We start from the raw sequence: 25,565 nt of genomic DNA, 5'->3' as shown, positions 1-25,565 counted from the left end.
AGGTTATCAAGTATTTGTGTGCTACATAACAAACAAGCCAGTATTTTCCTTATGTCTAAAATAATAAACTAATTTACACCCCTTGTTTTGCAACAAGATTTGCCCAGGATCAAGTTTACTCCTCTTTTTGCCTTACTCTTCTTAATGACTCAGACCCATAGTCTTAATATTATGCGCTCATCGAGTATTCAGATAAAAACAGCAGCCTCATTTGTAGCACCCATCAATCATAACGCAAGTTACTGTATCAAAGTAAGAAAGAGAACATCCACACAATGATAATCCTACAAAGAATACCAAAGATAAAGCAGCTACGTATAAAACAGATACACAATACAGAGCAGAGAACTGAAAGTGATCTGCAGTGTTGTGTCATTCATACTGTACTGTATTGTATGTGTTCTGTATTTACTGCGCATAGGGTTTCATTTATAGGTCACTGTTTATATGACTAATCAGTGGTTGAAGTGGAAATTTAGAAGTGGGTGGTATAGAAGATGTAAGTGGATAGAGTGTGATAGTGTTACAATGAAAGCAATAGGAGAAGTGACATTATGACACACCCCGTATACTCCCCCACTGACTGTAAAGTTATTACGTGCCTAATATAAATATCTGTATTGTGACCATGGGTTTTCTGTTGTACACACACTGCGGATACAGGGACTTGCCAGGAAGATCACATGCAGATAATGGACAGATTATATTCTGGAATCCTCCTATTTTCTGGTACATTTTATGCATATTTCGTCTTTATCAATGTAAATACTTTGTTCCTTAAAGTAATCTGTTACCCCAGCTTCATTAAGAGAATAAGGGTCACTTAAAAATTCGCTGCTGAACCAGTCAGCGGAGCCATCATGATAGGTTCAACACATCTGTCTCTTTGGAGGTGTTATATAGCTATTTTTCTTATTTAGTACTTTTATGGTTTAAAACCACCACACCCCAACATTCAAATTTTCAGATATGAAGGGTCAGTGTTACCCAGACATTCAAACTGCAGATCTGCTTAAAATAATGAGTATTGATTCTTTCAATTATTCATAGACACCTGGAGCCACCTCCGACAGCGCTTGGGCGTGTGCAAATGGGTCTGATGCAGGTCAAAAATAGACTGCAGTCAGTTGAGCTGCTGTGACTTCATTTGCCCTGCCCCATGTATGAGTTTACCAAACCAAAGAATGCATTCCAGTACAGCAAGTCTACAAGCCTGTCACTTACACTGGCTTTTAACATGGCAACCTGCTGCAGAAGACTGAGAGAAGACATTGGATATATTTAGTTACATACACTATAAACCACTCAGATATTTCGGCCAAGTAATGCCAAACCTTTGACATATAGTAATGATAAATATTGGCTTTATTTGCTCTATGCATGGATCTACACAAACAGAAATATAGAAACTGTGAGAACTCTTCTTTTCACACCAATCTGTTACCAGGATGTATGGAAGAGTGATAAACATGATGAGCCTATGGCAGAAACATGCTGTTATCAATAATGGGGGCATTCCTTTATTAACAACAATAGATGCATTACTAGATTAATTATAACAGAGCACCATTTATTGTGGCACTACGTGTAGGCATATGCAATTGTGTCAACTAGCATTGGGACAGTACTTTAAAGGTGAGAGGGGCTAATAATTCCCCCTGGAACCTTGCTAGGCTATCCAGGTGTTCCTGCATATGATTTACATGGGTTCCTAATGCTGCACTAAGATGAAAGTTTATCAGTAATTGTAATAGAGCAACAAGGCAAACATATACATCTTTTAAATCCTTACGCAGAACCTTTACTCCTACTGAAAAGCCTTCGACCTCTCTACTTCAGGGGCATCCAAAATCCTGAGAAGGGATGTGAGTCAAGGGGCGGAAAACAAAGTTCAATACAGTGAAACCTTGTTACTTTTTTGAGTTTAGTTGACAAGGTTCAATAGAGGAAATATTATTTTGTCATTTCTATTTTATTTTCAGGATTGAGTAGATTCAAGCGTCAATCAAAGCAGATGTAGCTTAAGCTCAGTATGGGAAAGAGCTAAAAGATTAAACCCCCATGTTCCTTGGCTTGCTGAGCTGAGCCCTCTCCCATTGTGAGTTTTTATACATTGCAATAACCTAGTATACATTGTATCTTGTAAATTACATCTTGAAAGATTAGGGAAGACACAATGATTAGTGTTCATTGCTGGCACTGAAATATGGTGATTTTTTTTAAGTATGTTTTGTTGCTTACTTGAATAGGATCATTGAATATTTTATCTATGTCTAACTTTGAACAAAAGAAATTTTAACTTATTTTAAACATTTCACTCATCTGCAATCCATGTTTGCTTGGGATATAAACTAGATAAATCAGTACAGAAAAGAACAAGAAGTATGATTTATAGCAGGGTTTCCCAAACCCAGTCCTCAGGGCTCCCCAACAGTGCAGGTTTTCCGGATCACATGTGACATAATTAGGACCACCTGTGGATCTGTTACAATGTGTCAGTCAGTAATGAATACACCTGTGCTCCAGCAAGGAGATATGGAAAACCTGCACTGTTAGGGAGCCCTGAGGACTGGGTTTGGGAAACCCTGATTTATAGTAGTACAACTGCTTGTGATATCCAGGAGATGGCAGCAGAGATTAACTTGTAACATATCCTTTAATAGCATATTATAAAGAGGACTTTTAAAGACGCTTCTCTCATACCTCCAGATAGTCACATTTTAGAACATGATTTTAGATGTGGGAGTGGCTGAAAAGAACAAGAACATTTTCTTTACATTTACAACAAATATGAATATATTATTATTACATTTTCCTAAAATAATTATATTGGATCATAACAACCAAGGCTGCATTCACTAAAAACTATTCAAATTAAACTAAACTATTAAAATTAAAAAGACCAAATCCCACTGTACCTATCTACATAAATGTACAGTAGAGGTAGAGCTAATTTGTAGCATTAACTGAAATCACTGTCACATTGCAGGAACCATTCCCATCATTATCCGTAACACTATGAGGAACACTAGATGCCAGGTGGAGCCTGAATGCAACCGTGAATACATCCAGTGAGTTTAGACAAAACACTTCTCATACCGATCAATAGATCACTATTTTGAGGTCTGTTTAAATTGAGGCGGATGCCAGAGGAGGAGCGGAGTGGCCGGGTAGGTATGTACCTTGAGTAGAGATGCTTACTGACCCCTGTGCACTGGTTTTGGATCTGGATTAGCTTTGTGTTTTGGTTTTGGCAAAACCACCCTCGTGTATTTTGGTTTGGGATTTTTTAGAAAAAATCCTAAAATATGCTAAAATCACATAATGTTGCTCTTGTTTTATTCCTACGTTATTATTAACCTCAATAACACTAATTTCAAGTCATTTGCAGTCAATTGCGACCACCTCACAAGTCACTATTATTTTCATACACTTTCGCACAATTACTGCAGCGACCTGGCTGGATGGTAAGCGACAGAGCAATGACACAAATACACGGCAGTTCCTAGCACATCTAGGACACACAGCAGTGGCAGAAAAGACAAATGGGGGTCCGCCCTCCCTCACACCCTCCGTTATGTTGGAATCTTAAAAAGGAACCAAAACTCACGAGATCCAACGACGTCACAATGATGTTTTGCCTCATTTTCAATTCCGAGGGCGCGTGACAGTACCGAGCCGGCTCAGTTCGGTACTCGGATCCCCTAAGTTCCGATGTCTTCGGTTCCCGAGGAACCAAGCCTGAGAATCTCTAACCTTAAGTCAAGGTCAGAGATCTAAGGGGAGAAGTGTGGATAAGGGCTTTGTAAGTGAGGGTAAGGAGCTTGATCTGAATTCTGAAATGGATAGGGAGCCAAGAAAAGAGTTACACAGATGAGTAGTGGAAGAGGAGTGATGGGAGAGGAAGATGAGCCTAGCCGCAGCATTCTGTATGGATTGAGTCATACATGTGAGAGGCAGGAAGGCCAGTGAGAAGGAGGATGCAATAGTCGAGGCGAACAATGATGAGTGAATGGACCAGGATTTTGGTTGCTTCCTGAGAGAAGGGACAGATTTTCGTGATGTTACGGAGGAGGAAGTGGCAGGATTTGGAGAGGGACTGGATATGAGGGGTAAAGCTGAGGGCAGAGCAGGGCCGGATTAACCCGAGGTCTAACTGGGCTAGAGCCCAGGGACCTCGGGCATCTGGGGGGCCCTTGAAACTATTGTTTTTCTTTATAGCTGTAGCTTGGCCAGCGGCATTATTCATTGGGCCAGAGGCACCCCCACCACCGGCTCCGACTGTCAGCTGGTCAAGGAGGGCAGGCAGCTAACAGCAAATGTTATGCTGTTTGATGCCTGCTGTCACTGTAGTGCTTCCGCGGCACACAGTAATCTACTTACTGAGGAGATCTCGTGAGAGTGAGACTATGAGTCATAGTCTCACTCTCACGAGATCCCCAGCAAGGAGATTACTGCGCGCCATGGAAGCACTACAAGGAGTGACGGGAGAACGTCTGCAGCCTGGACGGATCAGGAAATAGTAGGTAAGCAGGGGTGGGCTCACAGTGGGGGGAATGGCTCACAGTATCCTTAGCCTGGGGGCCTTCATTACATTAATCCGGCCCTGGTGCAGAGTCAATGATGTAGCGGGCTTGGGTGACAGAAGAAAGAGTGATGTTGTCAACCAACAGGGAGATATTAGGAGGAACAGCAACATTAGCTGGAGGAAAAATGATGAGCTCCGATTTGTAGATATTGAGTTTGAGGAAGTGCTGTGACTTCCAGGTAGTTTCAGCAGAGAGACAGCTGGATACTTGGGTTAGGTTCATGTGTTTTGCTATCAGAGTGGAGCTTTGCTTTACCTTATTTGTGACAAGTTACAAAGATTACTAGTATTATTATCATTACAATAATATTATAATATCATCATATATATTTACATAGCAGCAGATACTTTATAGTGATATATTGGTCTGCTTTGCATTTTTGACCAGTTTATGAGCAGTTCTGTAAGAGATTTTGACTTTATCAATTCTCCTTAATGATGTTTTTTGCAGTTGTAAAGTCAATGCTGGAAACATTTAAGTATCTTTCTAGAACCTTCCCCTGCTTTGTCAATTATTTTATTAGTAAGTCACCAGGCAGCTGCTTAGAGAATGCTGAGAGTAGGAACAACATCCTGAGAGGCTATAAGGGTCAGAGCATTTACTCAACCTTGAAATTGTCTTCACCTGGCTTAATTTAAGACCATACAATTCACTCTACTTTTTAGGAACATGACAAATTCAGGGTTTCATTTTTTCCAATTTCAGCAATATTTGTGCATTACAACGTGCAAAAACATGTAATGTTTGTACCTACAATATGCAGTACACGCAGATGTACCACTCAATCTTCAAGGACTCTTTGAATACAAGTCACATGACCTCTCGGCAGCTACATCTTGGGGGGCTCATGGGGGAAACCTGTGTGATTGGCTGCCAGCACCCGTGGAAGTAATTGAGCCTTTCCCTGAATGATATAAGTGCAGTGTTTTGTCTGCTCCTGTGATTTTGTAACCAGTTTGTTTATTAAGACCTTTCTTGCTGCCATGACCTCTACTTGGGATAGGACCCTGTCTCTTTTGTCACCTGCCTTGACCTCTGCCTCGACACTTACTACCGCAGATAGACACCTATCCTGACCTCTGCCTGAACCAGTGCTACTGTTGCCCGTGCTTGGACCAATGATGTCATTCTTATCTCTGCTGGTTTGACCTGTTTTATTTAGCCACTACCCATGCTAATGCCTAGCGCCTCATATCTCCATATTCCTTCTGTGCCAGCACTAATCCTACATCTAAAACTACACACGTAAGGCCTGGTACCAACTGTGTACCGTGTCCATGTTCAGCTGTATGGTAAGCGGGCTGCTAGAGGTGAGAAGTGCCTGGATCTAGAGATTTATCACGGGAATGCATGTTTGGCATCATAGTACCATGCAGAGGATGTATTATCTTCTTTTTACTTAGAGATCCAATAACGCATTCAATCTGACGAGGGCTGCCCAAAGTTAGTATGTGCCTCAATACCATCTAGAGAAAAGCAGACAAGCAACAACAATAACTTTCAGCTTATTTTATCAATATAATAGAATTCCAACTTGAACATGTTTTTTTTTCAACTATCCAACAACAACAAAACTCCACTGTGCACAAGCCGGTGAATGTTTTCCTAGAGATATATCATAAATATCATAGACTGTAACAAAAAAACAACAACACATAGCTAAACAAGGAGGGTGGCACAGTTACTATAGGGGCATATTATCAAAGGGCAGGTGTTTAGTCGGTGGAAACAGAGCTTTGCCCTATTCATCAAGGGGCAACTGCCTTCTTCAGGTCACCTCCTCTGGTGCCAGCAGAAAGACATGCGTGCCTAATTCAGGTAAGTACAGTGCGTGTTTATTTAACTCACTGATACACAATCTTGGTGCTACAATGCTGATTAATGGCTCACCCTGGATAATTACTACTACACGGCATAAGACTTGAAATACAAAGAGCAAAGTAGGTCCTTACCAAAGTTTTTTTTAAAACTATACAATGTCCCCAGACATACCACCTGTAATGCCTAAAGCAGATTAAAATAAAAGTGCCCCTCACATACTGGAATTGTCCTCACATACCTTCATTGCCCAACAATTACCTGCACCACTTCCACGTACATGTCCTGTTCCACATCTACCCTCTTGAAAAAGTAAATAAATAGGATGCTTGGTACAGAAACCCAGTACAGCAAGTAAATGCTTTGTCCAATATATTAAATAGATTCATGGCCGCCATATACAGCTCAATTGCATGTGCAGGTCAGAATAAAAGCCTTATTCCCTCCATGTACATCAACATGCCCACGTTATGCCCAGCATAATCATATACCCTTGTGCCCAGCATATAAGGCAAACAATGTGACATTGATGAGTTCACATTATGAACGGTCAATTATGTGTCTGTTCATCCACATCCTTTATGATCGGCAGCCATCAGCACTGGTTCTGCTTAATACATCTGGGAGATGTATGTGTACAGTTCCATTAGGCCACCTGGATTCTGTATTGTCGTGTTCTATACTGAGATGATAGGAGAGCTATGCACTTACAATTAGTCTACAGCGTGCAGTATGACTCTATAGACCTAGACATATGCTGATTTTAGAATGACTACATGTGGCACACTTTTGGGTTCCACGATTTGGACTACGGATAAAATACAGGTCACAGTTTCAGATATTATTAATCATATCTTCCCAGAGCTGTTCTTCTCCAATTGCCTAGTGTAGCCGTTTGCTCTAACAAAAGAGCAGCTATCAAATATACACAGTGGGCTATGCAAATGTTTGTAAAAATGCAGGTTATCAATGCACTAGGAACTAATGAAAATTCTGAGGCATGAGGCAAAATTCACAGGAACTAGTGAGCAACATGCATAGGAGCGGAGCATAGCAAATCAGTAAATAGTATTCTCAATAATATGGTCTTAGACCGCAACATGCCTCTACAGCGCAGACACACTTTCCTTCTGCTCTACTGCCCATCTCTAGATTCAGCTTGTGATTTATCCTCCAGCTAAGATCACTCCCCTATAGTTTTTCGGCAGGTGCTACATAAGGAGCTTTCAGACATTTTTCCGAGAGCCCTGTACTTCCACCTTTCTCTAGGTTGTAACGCAGCTTTAAAAATTCTTTTCACAGGTAATCTCTGTCCTCAGTGGACTGGGCCTTCTGCTTTCACTGGACATAAACCTGAGCTGTTCGTTTTCTGCATGTCTCATTTGTTATGGAAAAAAATCTCACAGTCCAGGAAACGTTTCACTATACATGGGCGATGTGCACACAGGGAAAGAGATTCCGCCCACTTAAAAACTACATGAGCACTTCCTTCCTCAATCCTATTTACAAGGCAGCCTGAAGAAAGAGGACTCTTTTAAATAACAAGAAGCTCATGTTGCAGCTGCCCATTAACACACAAGGACCAGCCGTATTAAGCTGATGATGGATGGAGAGTAGTTCTTGGCTGAGTGACATGCAGGGATAAACTCCCTATTATGCCGATGTTAATGTGTAAGCCAAACTCATGGCTAATGCTCCTAGTGTAACAATAATCTTGATGAATGGGAGTCAGTGTATGATTAGAGTTTAACTCAATGCTTGCTGCAGCGGCTCTTCATACAATCTATATTCATCATACGCCGATACTGTCACCGCGAGCTTGAATTGTGTAAGGGCGCTCAATGAAAAACAAATATTGCTCAGAATAACTACAGGTATCGTTCACAAATCATATTTGGCAACATTTTAAAATAGTTTCCAAGCACTCTGTACTGCTGAGTCCATGCATATAAGAACATCACTTACAATACGGTCTTGGAACATGAAGTGCTACAATTCCCATCATTTCATATTTCATCAATTTGATTGCAATATACTTCTTACACTTAAATATTCCTGTTCAATAAATATTAACTTATAAACCTCAGAGAATGGGAATAGGTAGTAAGAATTGTAACGGACGAATTTAACTTTGCTGTCAGTCAATACTGCAAAACAAGCCCATACAACATGTAAATTAGGGCCACTTGGCCACTATGCAGATATAAAGGTCTCAGGAGCTTATCAAAACAAAAGATATGTAAAATAAAGCTGTAGATGTGGAATAGAACATTTTTTATGCACATCAGAGTGGACTGTCGGAAGCCGAATGATGGACACTGCATAGAGCCTTACCGAGCCTAAAATAGATTGGAATCAACTACACAGTAAGTATAAATGAAATGTTAAACAACATCATACCGCTTGTCATTCTATGGGAACGTTTCCACGAATATTTATGAATATCAAACGTCAATATTTATTAGTTAATCAACTTGTATTTCATAGTACCTTTTAACGGATACAGGAAGTTTTAAACTAGATGTCGACAGGTTGCAAGACAGATTGGCCTGATTGTTGTTACATAAGGATTAGGAGAATACAACAGACGTTCTAGCAAGAAGCAAATCAAAGGACAGGATTTACCATCCCTTAATTACAACAGCATTTCACAACCCCAATTGTCACCACTTCCCATCTCTGTAAAAGAAATACAAATATTTTACCATCAGTGATGTGCCTAGAAATCCAGCAACTGAAACAGCACCACTCAATATCCATCACCCAAACTATCATAAACATTTCTATACAAGCTGTGTGCACTTTAAGATACATATATTATAACTTTAATCATTATTAATTCTGCCAACGAGGTTAACACTATTAATTCAGATATTTGCAACAGAAACATTTTGGAAAATAAGGCCCTTAATTTTGGTGCCTCAGACTGCTGCTTCACTACAGACCCATCCCTGTCTGCTATCAAGAAAAACAAATCTGTATTTTTAAGGACAAATGCATAAAAAATAAAAACAAAAACATTGAATTACAAACTGGGCTGAACAAATATTCATGAGAATTGAGCCTATCCATACACTAGGAGCCAGTGACATCACTGAGAATGCAGCCTATCCAGTCACATCACTGAGAATGCAGCCTATCCAGTCACTAGGAGCCAGTGACATCACTGAGAATGCAGCCTATCCAGTCACATCACTGAGAATGCAGCCTATCCAGTCACTAGGAGCCAGTGACATCACTGAGAATGCAGCCTATCCATACGCTAGGAACCAATGACATCACTGGATAATTTGTATATCTGTATTAGTATAAAACTATAAAATGTTTTATTTGGCATTTTAATGTTTATTATTTGTTTTGTTTTTTGTTTCTCCGATACTTTATTATTTCATTGTTTATTTGTTGTTTTTTTTATACTGCTGTATTTTATGTGACCATGTTAGGGTATGTTATTCGATCCTTGATCAATAACCTATTTATAACTATTTTATTTCCATTCACAGTGAACATTAATAATCATCATCATCCATCATTGCTGTTGTACTATTCATTATATGCAGTTAATCATTGATTCTAAATTTTCCTTCCAACCTTACATCCAATCATTCACCAACTTCTGCAACTTTCACTTTTGCAAGGTCTCTGAAGTATGACACTTTCGAATTTTATGATACCATAAAGTTCTTATCTTATGTGCCCATTATATCTCCACTTGTAAAATGTAACTCTTCTAACTGGTGTTCTATTTCAGTCTGTCCCCAATCAGTCCATTATAAACACTGCTTTCAGTATTATTCACCTCACCAGTCGCACATCCTCATCTGCCCTCCTCTGCCAATGCATCCAATGGATCCTCCTAGCATACTACAACCTTAAATCACTGCCATCTGCATACTACACTTGTTCTGAGAACTGTTGCTCATCACCTCGCGCTCGCTCCTCACACCCTGTACAGTGGCTCTTCTCTGGATCTCTCTCCTCCTCCTTTAAGCGGTCACTGAAAACTCATCTGTTACAAGGAGCTTATCCAGATTCCCCTTCGTAAACCACCCTACATGACTTTCATACTTTTGTTTTTACAACCTGTTTTCCTCCACTCAGCCAACACTTTCCGTCTCCTTTATTCCCTTTGGATCTTTTGAAAACTTCCTATAGCAGGGTGCTCTTCGATCTTTGTATCAATCTGTTTTAATATGCATTTCCTGTGTACCCCTTAAAAATTGTACAGCGATATGTAAAATGTTGGTGCTTTGGAATTATTGAAAATACAGCACTGGGGTCATGAGTTCAATTCCCGACCATGGCCTTATCTGTGTGGAGTTTGTATGTTCTCCCTGTGTTTGCGTGGGTTTCCTCCGGGTGCTCCGGTTTCCTACCACACACCAGAAACATACTAGTAGGTTTATTGGCTGCTATCAAATTGACCCTGGTGTGTGTGTGTGTGTTAGGGAATTTAGACTGTAAGCCACAATGGGGCAGGGACTGATGTGAATGAGATCTCTGTACAGCGCTGCGGAATTAGTGGCGCTATATAAATAAATGATGATGATGACGATGATGATTCCTGTATTCTATAGATTGGGGACACCACTTTACTGTAAATTTATATATACCAAACCTACACTTGTATTTTCAAACACATCTGCACTCTGACAACAGTAGAAGAAAAGACACAGACATATATATTCACCTTACATAACCCACTGATTGCTCTAAAATCACTAACACAGACGGCAGTGGTAGAATTGGCAAATGAGTGTTTTGGCTCCGATGTGGATCAGTATCCAAAAAGATAAAAACTGAGAGCAGTAGATAATGTCTGTGTTTTCTTCCTTCGCCCTATGCTGAAATCCTGCAAAGCAGCAACATTATCCTGTGGCCTATGCTGCTGACACATTCACTAACAGTGAACAGAGGCAACGGTTATTGTCAACAAAAAACTCCAATTCACAGAAAATATTCCAGATAGTCGTCCTGAAAATATTGATCCATAATCCACTATGGGGAACACATTTTTATTACTCATGGTACTGGATGGACTCATGAGGAAGCTGGATGTAATTTTGGGTCATCCAGCATTTGCCGACCACGAGGCAATGTCACCACCTATCTCAGTCTACTCCTAATGAATGGCCTTAGCAATGATTGGCAAATCACTGGAAATTTCCATGTGTCTTCCCATGGGGGGCAGTGGAAGCGGCATATGAGGGGTGAGATCAGGTGATGTCTGTGATGGCATCTGAATGTTGAAAAAGTTGGCATTATACTTAGGATGGCCACTAATGCCCTGCACCCTAAAACTGCAAGTGTAATTGCTGGATTGATCCATTTACATATAATAAAGGATAACAAAGTGAGAATTATTTGTGTATATCTCACAAAAGATTCAGTTACACAAAGACTACAACTTGCTGAAGTGTTTAAAGCGATGTTTGTATGGAACTCTGATGGTAAGAAAACACAGGCCTGTGTTGTTGAGTCGGATTGAGCTTTTACACAAAATCTCTCTATCCAATAAATGATATCTGCTTATCCTCACTATATCATTTTAACTCTCTTTACTCACCATAAATATATACTGTTCTACAATACTTTATAATGCAACACTTGTACTTGTATTTGTTCTGATTAATAGATGCTATAATTTACTGTAACGCATTGTTTTATTTTCCTTATACATTCTAGCTGAATAGTGAGGCTTTAACGCATTTTCCAATAATATGTATTTTGCTTTGAATGATTACTGTTGTAATCTTTCTAGATAATCTTTCGCCAAGGCTCTGTGGTATAAATCACTTCAATTAAGGTACATAAAACTTGAAATGCGTGTGTGGAAATTTTTAATGCCCCAAGGAAGATTATTTAAATTTGAAGCAAAAATGCAATTTAAAAAATACTAATACTTTATTACACATATAAGGATAAAAATCTGACACAGTGTTTGGTCTGTTTTGGGATGTCTGCCAGTGTTTGTGAATAATAAGAGCAGTCTTTGTGTATTATTCACACAAACAATGTCTGCCCCACTTATGCCTGGAAAACATGAACAAAAGTCTACAAGTGTCTATGAATAAATTTCCAGGTGAACATTTAACCCAAGGGATGGTAGATAGGTCGGCTGGGTGCTGATTAATAAAACATAATACAGCAGCAGCACCTCAGATAATGGCTGGATATTTTTCTCCAGTAAAGAGAAGAGGACGACCACTGCATTTGGCGTTTTAACCAGCTCCATGAACCTGATCTAATGAGCCAACATGGTTTTTCTCTAAGGATCTGGACGGTCTGTATGCTTAGAAGATAAAAGCAAGATTTTGTTCTCACATGCATTGAAACATATTAGACCAATCTAAAGGTTTCCATCTACTCCACGCAGATGTAAATCTTTTGTAGCTCAGAGCTGGCGTTAAACAACTTTCATTAATGTGACATTTGCACATGCAGGGCACAAGATGCACATGGCACAATATTATAATCCAGGCCTACGAGCAGTACACTGAAAGAAATGAGGAAATGCTCAATATAATGATGGTAAATGATCCATATAGGTAAGTAGGCAGTGCTTAGACCTAGCATTACACCGCCACAGGGCCCAAAACCATCACAGGAAACAGACAATGTTATGCACTTGGGTCTCCCAGAATCCTAGACACCCTCCCGAATCCCAGCGGAGACGGGGCTTAATCATGCGATTCACGTCATCAGGCCCCGCCCCAGCTATACAATGCCGTGAATCACCGTATTACGTGGCAGGGGGTGAGGCCACAGTGATGCAATGGTGACACTACTCTCTCACCCGCACTTGTTGTCTGACCTCTCTTCCAGAATCTCCCTGAGAGGAGGTTATAAAAGTTGGTTAAGTGTATGAGTACATACAGTATGACAGTATGTGCTGGGAAAATGCAGTGTGGGCATACTTGCCAACTTCTGCTGCCTCCCCTTCGGGAGCTCTAGGAGGGAAGGTCAGTTGGCAAGAGTCTGGAAGGGAGCGTGGTGACATCTTTACGTCACCGATCCACAGTCACAGTTCCTGGCATTGCGCAGCGAAGCATAACAACAATAACCACGCCATTAAGCCCTGCCCTCTGCTCTTTGGGAGGACTCCCCCTGAAACTCGGGCGCCTTCCAGACATTCCGGTAGAGTTGGCAAGTATGAGTATAGTACTGTTAAATAGTAGCATCACATAGGTATATATGTGAAATGTGGCACTGTGTGTCTTATTACCAGTGATGTTATTGTAGCCCCTACTAAAGTTACCGTTGCCATCACAGACACCAAAAGCCTTTCTTTAGCTACAAACAACCTGAAAATTCTGGCAGAATGTAGGCAGAAACAAATGTTATTATTACAAATGTTTTCCTAAATGGCCTACTGGTGTTTCAGTCTGAATTTCTCTGTGACCAACACTACATGTAATACTAGCAGAGAAGCATTCATACAAATCACCCTTGGCTGGGGCCCAATATGGATATTAATATTGAATAATGTGATATCTTATTGGGCTGTGAATGAACAGGAACTAAGATTTATTTTATTTGTAAAACAAAAAAAACAGCACTTCAATTAGAAGATCTCTTTCACATTTATTAATTCATATCTGTTATAACTAAAGAATAATGGTAACATATTTTGGTTTAAATTCTTTATAAGGTTGTTTTTTTCCATGTTACAGGGTAATAGGTTGAAGGTGTATCAAAGCGACCACTAATGAGAAAAAACAGAGATATTGCGGAACATCTTACTGTACAAATATTTAGCAACAGAAAACAAAAACAGAAGTAACAGATTTAGGCAGTGACAGAAGTGAGTTCACATTATTGTCTACAAGTAAAGAAAGCAGAAAATGGATATAAATAATCCGTAAGATGTTGGTAAATATACTCTATATTACTTATTTTTGATGCCTAGTCACACCCACACAACACAAGATGCCTCTAGGCTCTGGATTTATGAATCAGCACAAACCGTAGGCAGTGTACGGGTTACTGCGTACCAAAGCTCTCATGTTTATTGTTACCCACGGAGTAAAGGCCAAGCTATTGTCTTGCTTCACAACAGTAATGCCACGTTCCACATTCCTCTGCACATTAAAAAGCTTTGACTGCTCGTTCACAGTTCCATGAGACATCACATTTCTTATTATTAATATCCAGCAATAGAGTGGGTACAGGCTGGTATGTGGGGCACTGGTACAATGATACAGGCATACTGTGTGGGTACAGGCTGGTATGTGGGGCACTGGTACAATGATACAGGTACACTGTGTGGGTACATGCTGGTATGTGGGGGCACTGGTACAATGATACAGGCATACTGTGTGGGTACAGGCTGGTATGTGGGGCATTGGTACAATGATACAGGCATACTGTGTGGGTACAGGCTGGTATGTGGGGCACTGGTACAATGATACAGGTACACTGTGGGTACATGCTGGTATGTGGGGGCACTGGTACAATGATAGAGGTATACTGTGTGGGTACAGGCTGGTACGTGGGGGCACTGGTACAATGATAGAGGTAAACTGTGTGGGTACAGGCTGGTACGTGGGGGCACTGGTACAATGATACAGGTATACTGTGTGGGTACAGGCTGGTATGTGGGGCACTGGTACAATGATACAGATATACTGTGGGGGTAGAGGCTGTTATGTGGGGGCACCGGTACAATGATACAGGTATACTGTGTGGGTAGAGGCTGGTATGTGGGGGCACTGGTACAATGATACAGGTATACTGTGGGGGCACAGGCTGGCATGTGGGGCACCGGTACAATGATACAGGTGTACTGTGGGGGTACAGGCTGGTATGTGTGGGCACCGGTACAATGATACAGGTATACTGTGTGGGTACAGGCTGGTATCATCATCATTGTTTATATAGCGCCACTAATTCCGCAGCGCTGTACAGAGAACTCATTCACATCAGTCCCTACCCCATTGGAGCTTATAGTCTAAATTCCCTAATATAGACACACACTCACACTCAGACACAGACAGACAGAGAGGGAAAGACTAGGGTCAATTTTGATAACAGCCAATTAACCTACCAGTAGGTTTTTTGGAGTGTGGGAGGAAACCGGAGCACCCGGAGGAAACCCACGCAAACACAGGGAGAACATACAAACTCCACACAGATAAGGCCATGGTCGGGAATCACACTCATGACCCCAGTGCTGTGAGGCAGAAGTGCTAACCACTAGGCCACTGTGCTGCCCACATGTGGGGGCACTGGTACAATGAAACAGGAATACTGTGGGGGTACAGGCTGGTATGTGGGGGCACTGGTACAATGATACAGGTATACTGTGGGGGCACAGGCTGGCATGTGGGGCACCGGTACAATGATACAGGTGTACTGTGGGGGTACAGGCTGGTATGTGGGGGCACTGATACAATGATACAGGTATGCTGTGTGGGTATAGGCTGGTATGTGGGGCACTGGTACAATGATAGAGGTATACTGTGTGGGTACAGGCTGGTATGTGGGGGCACTGGTACAATGAAACAGGAATACTGTGGGGGTACAGGCTGGTATGTGGGGGCACTGGTACAATGAAACAGGAATACTGTGGGGGTACAGGCTGGTATGTGGGGGCACTGGTACAATGAAACAGGAATACTGTGGGGGTACAGGCTGGTATGTGGGGGCACTGGTACATGAAAAAACAGCCAGTATTTAACTTATGTGCAACATATAAAACTAGTTTGCACCCCTTGCATTGTAACATGGTTTTGTCCAGGAGACTGAAATAAGAAACTTCTTAATTTAAGATCCTTAATGATTTAGGCCCCTAGTCCTCAAGCTCCTACACGGTGATCAATCAAATCTCATATTACAACCCATAACAGATTATTATTATTATTTTTTATTTCTAAGCCGCTACAAGCGGTCTACAGCACCATGCAAAGAGTATACAGTAAGACTTTACATGGCGTAAAGCACTACAGTATAGACAAAACAATATTCTGACAAGGATTAGCATAACCAGCACTGAGAAGGGGGATAACCTCTCACTAAAACATGAGGCATGGGGAGAGGGGGAAATAAAAGGGAGTAAAAGGGCACAAGCTGAACCATTACGGATCAGAATCCTTGATTGAGAAAAGGAGGGAAGACACTGGCATGATGGTGATAATGACTGTACGTTAGTGTGTGTCTCTTTAAGCCATGTAATAAAATCACAAAAGGAAACACAATATGAAAATGCACAGAACATTACATTACATTTAAAAGGAGAGTGAGAGTCTGGTAATGTGAACTAATAAAAGAAAATGCATAGACACTTATATATACTCAACTTTCCTGGGAACCAAAGACAATTTATAAAATGTGGAAAACACTAAAAAAGTTCCATTTAAAAAATACACTTTACATTATCACAATACCGCTGGTAACAGCTGTGTACAGTACCAGCTTAGAGACAAACAGTCTGTACAACAGAAACCACTAAATCTTACACCAAATCATCTGTACAATTGGTAAAATTAAATATACAGTACACCTCTAGAATAGAAATATGACATAAACCGTGGCACTGAACAAGTATTTTCACTGGACTCTATTTGCAGGGCTTAGAGATTTGTCCACTGTCTGATGCATAATGCATATTTAATTTCTGGTGTATACATAGAATAATAACACTTTGGTGAAAGGCAAAGGTTGGAACGCCCTCAGTTTTCCACCAAACATGACATACCCCACGGCAGCACACACACGAAACGTGCAGAGTACAGTAAATCATAACACCACATGCCTGTACAATTTGACAGAAGAGAAACTGCAGTGTACATTCAGTGTTACTGGGTAATGAAAGATAAAGATCCAGCAGACCGAAAGTTGGCAGACAAACCATATCTCAGCAATTTTATGATGACTAAATACCAAACAAAGAGACTGATCACTTTGCAATTGCAGTAAAACATATCTATAATGGGGCTTCTCCTCTGTTTGTGGCGGGTCCTTTTGCTTCAGAACAGATTAAATTACCCACCTCAGAGCAGTTGCCAAATCTCTGATTTTATGCTCGGTATTCACCGGGGAAAGAGAGCATGTTATACAAGGAGCTCAGAAAAAGGCCTCTTTGTTCCACCTTCAAACTGAGAAAAAGCACAATTTAGATACCAGTGTTAAAGCCTCTGACAGTTTGGGCTGTGCAGACAGACCTGATTCCATCAGATTGTCGGACATTCAGGAGACCCTCATCTGCTCTTACCACTGAAACCAACAAAAAACATCATCTGTGAATGGGAGATTTGTCATTTCAAGTAGACTCTTCACTGTTTAAATACCTCAAGAGTTAGTCAACTCCACAAAGAGTGTGTAATGGATCCTATTAACAGGCTGGCTGTGTCTCCCATCCATTAATGTGTTGTAGAGCAAACAGGTGTATGGGGCCCACAGAAAACTTTCAAAAGCAAAAATAAATAGGGGACCCAAGAGGAGACGACTTACACTGAAACATAACAAAAGAGTAACCGGAATGGCGAGCAGAGTCCGGGAATCGTAGTGGTGAAGAGTCTGAGAAAAAGATCTCTAATTCTGTTACCAGGAGATTGAAATCCCCTCACTGCACTTTGAAAGGATGGGATTCAGTCAGGTGAACTCATATGACCCCAGACTTTAATGAATTTAAAAGATACACAATATAGTTCGCTGTAAATGTTTTCTAGAAGGGGTCAGTGACTAATATGACTCGTGCAACAAATACATAAAATTGTTAAAAGACTTTGATTTCACCGGACCTCTCCAGATTTGGACATTTATCTCTTGCAATTTTTATAGACTGGTTTTTAAATAATGTAGAAGTGCAAAGTACCACGTCTCTTGTTGCACATGCCACACACAATTCTTAATATAAATCCTTACCCATGTATGATTAATAATTTAAGGTTTACAAAAAAAATCAACATTTAAAAACAATAGGAATGATCTATGATCTAGTCCTTATATATTCATATAAATATAAATGTAGCTGCCGGACATTTAAAATGTATTGAAATGATGGCAACAATGTACAAAAATAGCATTGATTGTTCATTAAATGATTAATTTATTTGCTAAAACCTTCTCCGTACGTCAGCAGGTTATAAAAGAATCTTTTATCATTGTGGTTTATTCTCTTATTTTAGTATCAGCTATGATTTAGACATTGCTATATATAATTATTTAAGCTTTTTCTATAAAGGCAACAAAGGCCCTTTAACGTGTAGGCCCCATCCCTTCTCTTATTAAACACTATTTATAAGTGCACAGCAACCACTCCATAATATATAAAATACACACAGAAAGTATGTCCAGAATCACTGACAAGTCACAGTGACCATAACTTTGATAATTGAAGACTAAAAGAGCTCCACATCTGGAGGCTGCAAGCAATCAATACCCAGAAGGGTGCCCTGTTCCCCAGCCTACATTCCAGCCAATTACAATCCACTCAAAAATGTCACTGAAGCAAATATGCCAACTGGAATACCTAACACATTGTCATGCGGAAATCTTTGTTTTCATGGGCCTGTGTACATAATTTTGGATTCAAAATAATTAAGTTATGACAATTGCCAACGGAGCTGTGACAGATCAGAGACAAAACATCTGCTCAGTGAAGTTCTCTTTGATTGTCCCCTCTGCAATTGTGGGATTTGAAGCTAAATTGAATAGACTTATATTTCATCTGGGGTCTTGTATTTTAAGGTTTGACCCACAACACAATTCAATGCTGTAACTCATAACAGCCAATCAGAAATCACTAGTCTAACTATACTAGTAAAACCTGATATCTGATTGGTTTGTATGGGCTATAGCACACCATTGGCTCTTACACCATGCTAAATAAGACCCTTATCTTACAGACTACTTTAACCCCATTCATACTGCCTGAAAAAACTGGGTTTTTGCCGGGGCAAGCCCAGAGGACCCGGATTTAGGCGCAGTATGAATGGTGCTAGTGAAAAATCCAGGGTCTGAAAACCCGGGATTTAGAGCTGGGACTTTTGGTGGGATAATTCCCGTGTCGGCCCCGGTTAGCCTGCAGTATGAATGGCGAGACCCGGGTTTCTCAACCGGGGTCTCACATAAAGCAGCTGATTGGGTGTCTGGGACCCTGGCCCTGAGAAAAACTCTCCTCCTGTGCATATACAGACACAGAGTATTCTCCCTCTGTGCCATAAACTGTTCCTTTCTCCTCTTGAAATGACACTGTGCAGCTGCAGAAAGCTCTCATTTGCTGTATAAAACAGCAAATAAACGCAACCCAATAGTGACTCATCGGCCATGATAACAGCAATGCTGTGAACAGTCACCATCCACTTTGACCTCATCTGTGTGTGGAAAAAATCTATTCCCCTTTAAATGACCTCAGTATTTTTCAGCCAATGACAGCTCCTCACACTTATTGCCAGGGCAGACCCGTGTTCAGTATGAATGGGGTTGACCCAGGAAATTGCCGGGTCCAAGTTGCAGTGTGCACGGGGTCTCTGAGCTGGGACACTCAGTGTCTCGGCAAAAACTCGGCTTGAAATACCCGTGAAATTACAGGGGCGACAGTATGAGAGTGGTATTAATTTCAGCCCTGTACAAAAACTGGGTGGTTTCTGGGTAACAACCTCATTAATATACAATGTAACACCAGGGGAATTTACGGACTTCTGAGAAATCATGTGTAATACCGTCCCTCCCATATATAATATTTTTGTTGGTTACAATACAATCATTTATATCCCTTGGCTAAACCAGGTAATTAAGCTGATGCTCATGAACAAATCTTTATGTATTCTGTAAGTTTAACAACTCACAATTCACCGGGGCACCTTAGCTTTGCTCTACCAGTGCAGCAGGAACGCACGATCATATATTATTCAATATCCTCAAATATTTATGAACAGGTCTGCAAGTGAAATTTCAACTAATCAATCTTGTGGTTAAAGCAAGTTCAGGACCTCAGACATGTCACTAAATCTACCTGTGCCTTGGACATCACAAATACTCTGTACAATGACACAGCTGGCTATCCTTGTCTGCTGGCAACAGAGATGATTCTGGCAGGTGATTTCATAAATTAGCTCTGTTTATAGTAACAGAGGGAGTATTTCAAACTTCACAGATATCTCTCCGTAAGAAAAGACGCAGCAAAATTTTACAGTAGACTTGCAGCCGTTTTGTGGGCTGATCTAACATTCAATCCATTCATTCATTAGAAAGTATTGACACATAGGTCTGTGTGTCCCCGACTACACTTCTATTCACAGTGTGATAATATTCTACTTCTGTATTCCACACTTAATATACAATTGCAAAAATAAACTGGGATGGATTAGCTATTGGTGTTAAAAAAAAGACCTTTAACTCCAGTTAATTAATTCAGGCCGGATTATTGCAGTTGGAAAATAATCAACGGAAAAGCAGAAGCAGACTATTCTAATATCGTGAAAAGGAGACATTAGCTTGGCAGGTATGCGAGACAGCTGTAGCAAGTTACATATGAAGTTCTACATAGTTGGCTGAGCTAGAAGGCGGCAGTTCTGAATGCATAGTTGGCCTACATGGACATATAATAAATGATTTGCATGTCTCCGGCCACAATTCCCTAAATAAGGATTAAATGTCTAATTTTTTTGGCTTTGTAAGGTAATGCTATTTTATAACAGAGCTATGAAAATATATTTTGTTTTAAGAAACTTTCAATTCCATTTAGCTCTCCTCATCCTATCCTTAATGATTAATACAAAAAAGTAAAGCCCTGTAACCCGAGTGTTTGAATGCAGAAAAAATGGATAACAGAACATCTTACTACACACATACTGCAAGGACAGTTATTATACTTCTGGCCGAAAGGCTGGGGTCTATATGGCACTCATTTATTTTATACCCGCACTATATAGTCACTTTGCACGTTTTTTTTTTTGTGTCCATATGTTGTTTTTTGGTGGGTGAAAGGTCGGCCTCTTATGACTTCCATCCTCCCCATGTCGTTGGAGGCCCCTCCTTATGAAGTCAGGGGAAGGCTTAAGCTGACCCCTGGCAAAAAAAAGGCCCCATTGAGCCTAGTGGCGGATATGGGGCCCACTTGCACCCTAAGGGGGCCATTAGGCTCCAGGGGGTCGGTATGTTAAGGGCCTTTAGCTTCAGCGAATGGGGGAATGAAGACCCTTATCCCCTTAAGGGGCCTTTCGGGAAAGGTTGAGAGAACCCAAGCCCCCAGCACAGTCCGAGAACTACACAGTCAGGCTTCACTTAAAAAAATAAAACATGCAGTGTGCAAATCAGGCTAGTTGGCATGTTGGGTAAAAGGTTGCTGATGGCACCATGCAGACACATCAGTTAGGTTACAAATCAATCCGATCAGATTTCTATTAGGAATAAAATTATTCTCTGGCCAAACATGGAGTGTTGAAAATCACCTGGCTGACCAGCCATAGCTACCACCGTAGCAGTCTATGCAGCTGACATGGAGCACAAACAGGACTTCATGTTCGGAAGAGCAGATTGGGGCCTCTGGAGCAGGCGGACACATATCAAAGGGACCCTTTCCCAACCAAAAACTTTGCTCCGGGACACCATAACTGATGTGAGCGAGTTCTCTGTACAGCGCTGCGGGATTAGTGGTGCTATATAAATAAATGGTGATGATATAGGGACCCCACTGTTACCTCAAGCCATTCCGCCTAAAGCTCTTCAGTAGAGTTCTATTGCAGAGCTATTGGCAGGCACCAAAAGCCACGGCATCCTTTAACATGTTGCCAAAATACATCCATACATATAAAAACGGTGTTTGGGCCTTATGCCGTGCTGCTGTATATAAACCACGGAACACATAGGCAGTTGCACACTGTTAAACACAGGCCGGAGATATGGCAGTGGGATCTCTAACTATACAGATTGGTTCCTGACTCCAGGATAAATACACCTAGGGCTAGATTTACTAAGCTGCGGGTTTGAAAAAGTGGGGATGTTGCCTATAGCAACCAATCAGATTCTAGCTTTCATTTATTTAGAACCTTCTACAAAATGACAGCTAGAATCTGATTGGTTGCTATAGGCAACTTCCCCACTTTTTCAAACCCACAGCTTAGTAAATCTAGCCCCTAGTATTTAAGGTGAATGCCATGTGTGGAATGCATTAGTTCTATACTATGCAAATCAGCATTAATAATAGGAAACCATTCTCACATCACAGGGATTTCAGTGCACTGGACACTTCCATCTGGCCTCCCTTGCACAATGTAAATGGAACAGACAATGTGATTTACCATTCTTCCAAATATCACGCTTTCAAATTATTTTACAAAGTAACCAAAATACACTGTGGTGGGGTGCAGCTATATCTTATATGAATAACAATATCAACATATAAAACTAAGCAGTCACACTTTGACATTGGTGTGGGTTAGCTGCTATACATATATGGGTTTTTAAACAAAACAAACTGTACTATATATAAGCAAGACAATATGTCACAGACCCCTGTATATCTGTACACCGCTGGAGTCTATAGCAGACCTCGCTTACTATTGTGGTGCAAATAAGGAGAGATGTGTGTGAGCTGTTCTCTCCCTATGACCAGCAAAACCAGTTTAAATGTCTGTTGCATTATATATTGTAATTGTTAGGTTTTTAAAATAGGTTGAAGAGATAGTAAGCACCTGACAATATTTTGGAACTAATAAGCAAGAAAACATTCGCAAATTAATGGTGCAACAAGTAAAAGTGAAACCTGGGCATGCTTGTAGCTCGATGTTATTAGTTATTGTGAAAAGGAAATAAAAAAAAAAAAACCTATTTCACGGTTTGCAAATTGTCTGCAGATAAACACATGCTACTGGCTCCCCTTCGCTAGTGAGGTATTAGGTCCATGGATACAGACTGTATCCTGCGATATATATATTATCTTTACCTTTTTACCTGCATTAGGAAGCTTGTAAGGAGACTTTGACAACAGTTAGTAAAAGTAAGGTCTAAAGCAGGACGGGTGCCTCTCAGTCCCTCTGTGGGAGAGATGGCAAATCCTATTGAAGGGGCGGGGAAGGTGACGTGTGTTTGGAGAAAAAGCTGCAGACAGAGCTGTGCGGGCGCAGAGTGTGAAGAGAAACAGCTAGGTCTGGTGTCCTTGTGGGGAACAGTGAAAGTAGCGACAACTCAGCGGGGTATCGCTGCCAGAGGAGCCGAGTTCAGACATCGCTTCTTGTCCTGGGCATTTGAAGCGTAGAGCTGGGCAGCTGATTGCGCATCCTGAGAGCGCAAAGTACCAGCAGCAATATCTCGCTCACGGACTGTGGGAATCTCCTCCTCGGCTACTGTGTGACTGCTCTGGAATCTATGGATTATAGTTCTGCTCTTGTATTTCATTCACAAGAGTGGTGATTTGACGTGGGCTGGGATGGAGAGCGAGGAGGAGTGGAAGATCTCTGTCTGGCTCTGCGAAGAGGAGAAACTGGTTTCTGGACTCACCCGGCGCACAACTTGCGCAGATGTGGTTAAAGTGTTGCTGGAAGATCACAACCACACGGAAGCAGTGGAGGGTTCCATGATGCTAGGGCCACCCCACTGTTACTGCATTGTGGAAAAGTGGAGGGGCTTTGAGAGGATACTTCCGAACAAAACCAAAATACTGAGGCTATGGACGGCGTGGGGAGAGGAACAGGAGAATGTGAGGTTTGTGTTGGTCAGGAGCGAAGCTTCGCTGCCCAATATAGGACCCAGAAGCGCTGAAGCCAAGGTGGTCCTTAGCAGGGAAAGCCCCTGTCAATTCAAGGAAGCTACCAAAGCCACAATGGCTCTGACCAAAGAGAAACAGCGCAGGGTGGTGAGAAAAGCTTTCAGAAAGTTGGCCAAGATGAACAAAAAGAGACAAGAGACTTTATCTAAAGAGTCCATTGCAGTAGAGAAGATGGAAACTTTGGTACACATGGTCCTCTCCCAAGACCACACCATCCGCCAGCAGGTGCAGAGGATTTATGATCTGGACAAAGACATAGAAAGGTATGAGGCTAAAATTCATTTTGAGAGGATGAAAAGGCATGGGGTTAATTATGTCCAAGATACATACTTATTTGGTGGGCTTCCTGAAAAGGATTCTGACAGCAAAGAAGAAGAAAAAGGTTCTCAAGAAGAACTATTTGTAGACTTTGAGGACTATGCTCAGAAATGCGAAGGGATCTTGTTGCTTCAGGATCAAATAACCCAGCAGGAGAACCTGATTGAGCAGATAACCAGCCAGATCCAAGAGGAGCTAAATAAAAGGTGGATGGACCGGCGTCAGGAGGAGTTGTCTGCAAAGGACCATGACCCTTCCACTACAAGTGGAGACCATGGAGAATGTGAAAATGAATTGCTCCTTGAACAAGAACAAATTAAAACAGAGCTCAGTACCAGTCTCTACATAGGACTGAGGTTGAATACAGACCTGGAAGCTATCAGGGCTGATTTGGATTACACCCAAGAAGTGTGGAATGAAAAGGAGAGAGAATTACAAAGTCTCTTAGACAGTCTCGGTGCACTAGAACTTTTAGAGCAACAGGAGACAACTGAGGAGCTCAGTCCAAGTTGCTCACAGGTTGTAGAAAGGACCTCTGTGGACAGTCCAGGAGTTTGGGTCAATAAGGATGTGGGGAGCTGTACAAACTGTGAAGGAAATGATGAGGATTCAGACACAGGATTAAGTTCAATGCACAGTCAGGACTCTGACTCTACACCAGTCTGTGAATCCTTGGTATAGCTGACATTACCAAATTACCATTCTCAGGGTGCACAGGAAAAGAGATACTCATTTATTCCTGTTGTGGAAAGGTCGAAATCGTTATCTTAATTAACAGATTGTAATCACAAAGTGAACTTTTTAATGTTTATCTCATCCCTATTTGCACACAGGCAAGCACATTTAAACTCCTGCAACGCTGTACCTGAAATGTAAGGTTTATTTTATACTTAATGTAAAGTTTCTATACTATCTTTGCTGTGTGATGCACACAACACACACCCAGGGGCATTCTGCTGGCTCTGACAGCCCTAGAAACACTGGGTATTGTTTGTAAACTTATTTTTTTAAATAAATATTTGCTAAGTGTCGATATAAGTGCATGTACTGTTTATTCTAATGCATTACCTTTTATCACTTGGTTATGATAGCTGATGTTTGGGGTATGTGTTCATGTTGCAAACTCATAA

At 41.1% G+C, this 25,565-nt stretch overlaps 1 protein-coding gene and 1 long non-coding RNA gene across 3 annotated transcripts in view; one reads left to right on the top strand and one right to left on the bottom strand.

Moving 5' to 3' along the window:
* The window catches only part of LOC142104024 (uncharacterized), a 275,970-nt gene that overhangs the window by 122,452 nt on the left and 127,953 nt on the right, over positions 1–25,565 (bottom strand). The window lies entirely within an intron of this gene.
* RASSF10 (Ras association domain family member 10) lies at positions 23,445–25,491 on the top strand. Its single transcript, XM_075187501.1, has one exon. It carries the CDS (start codon positions 23,779–23,781, stop codon positions 25,114–25,116), a length of 1,338 nt encoding a protein of 445 aa, XP_075043602.1. The 5' UTR covers positions 23,445–23,778; the 3' UTR covers positions 25,117–25,491.

The sequence above is a fragment of the Mixophyes fleayi genome, chromosome 10 (assembly GCF_038048845.1).
Source record: "Mixophyes fleayi isolate aMixFle1 chromosome 10, aMixFle1.hap1, whole genome shotgun sequence".
Taxonomy (NCBI): Eukaryota; Metazoa; Chordata; class Amphibia; order Anura; family Limnodynastidae; genus Mixophyes; species Mixophyes fleayi.
The sequence above is the reverse complement of the archived record's forward strand: the minus strand, read 5'-3'. Positions and strand labels throughout refer to the sequence as shown.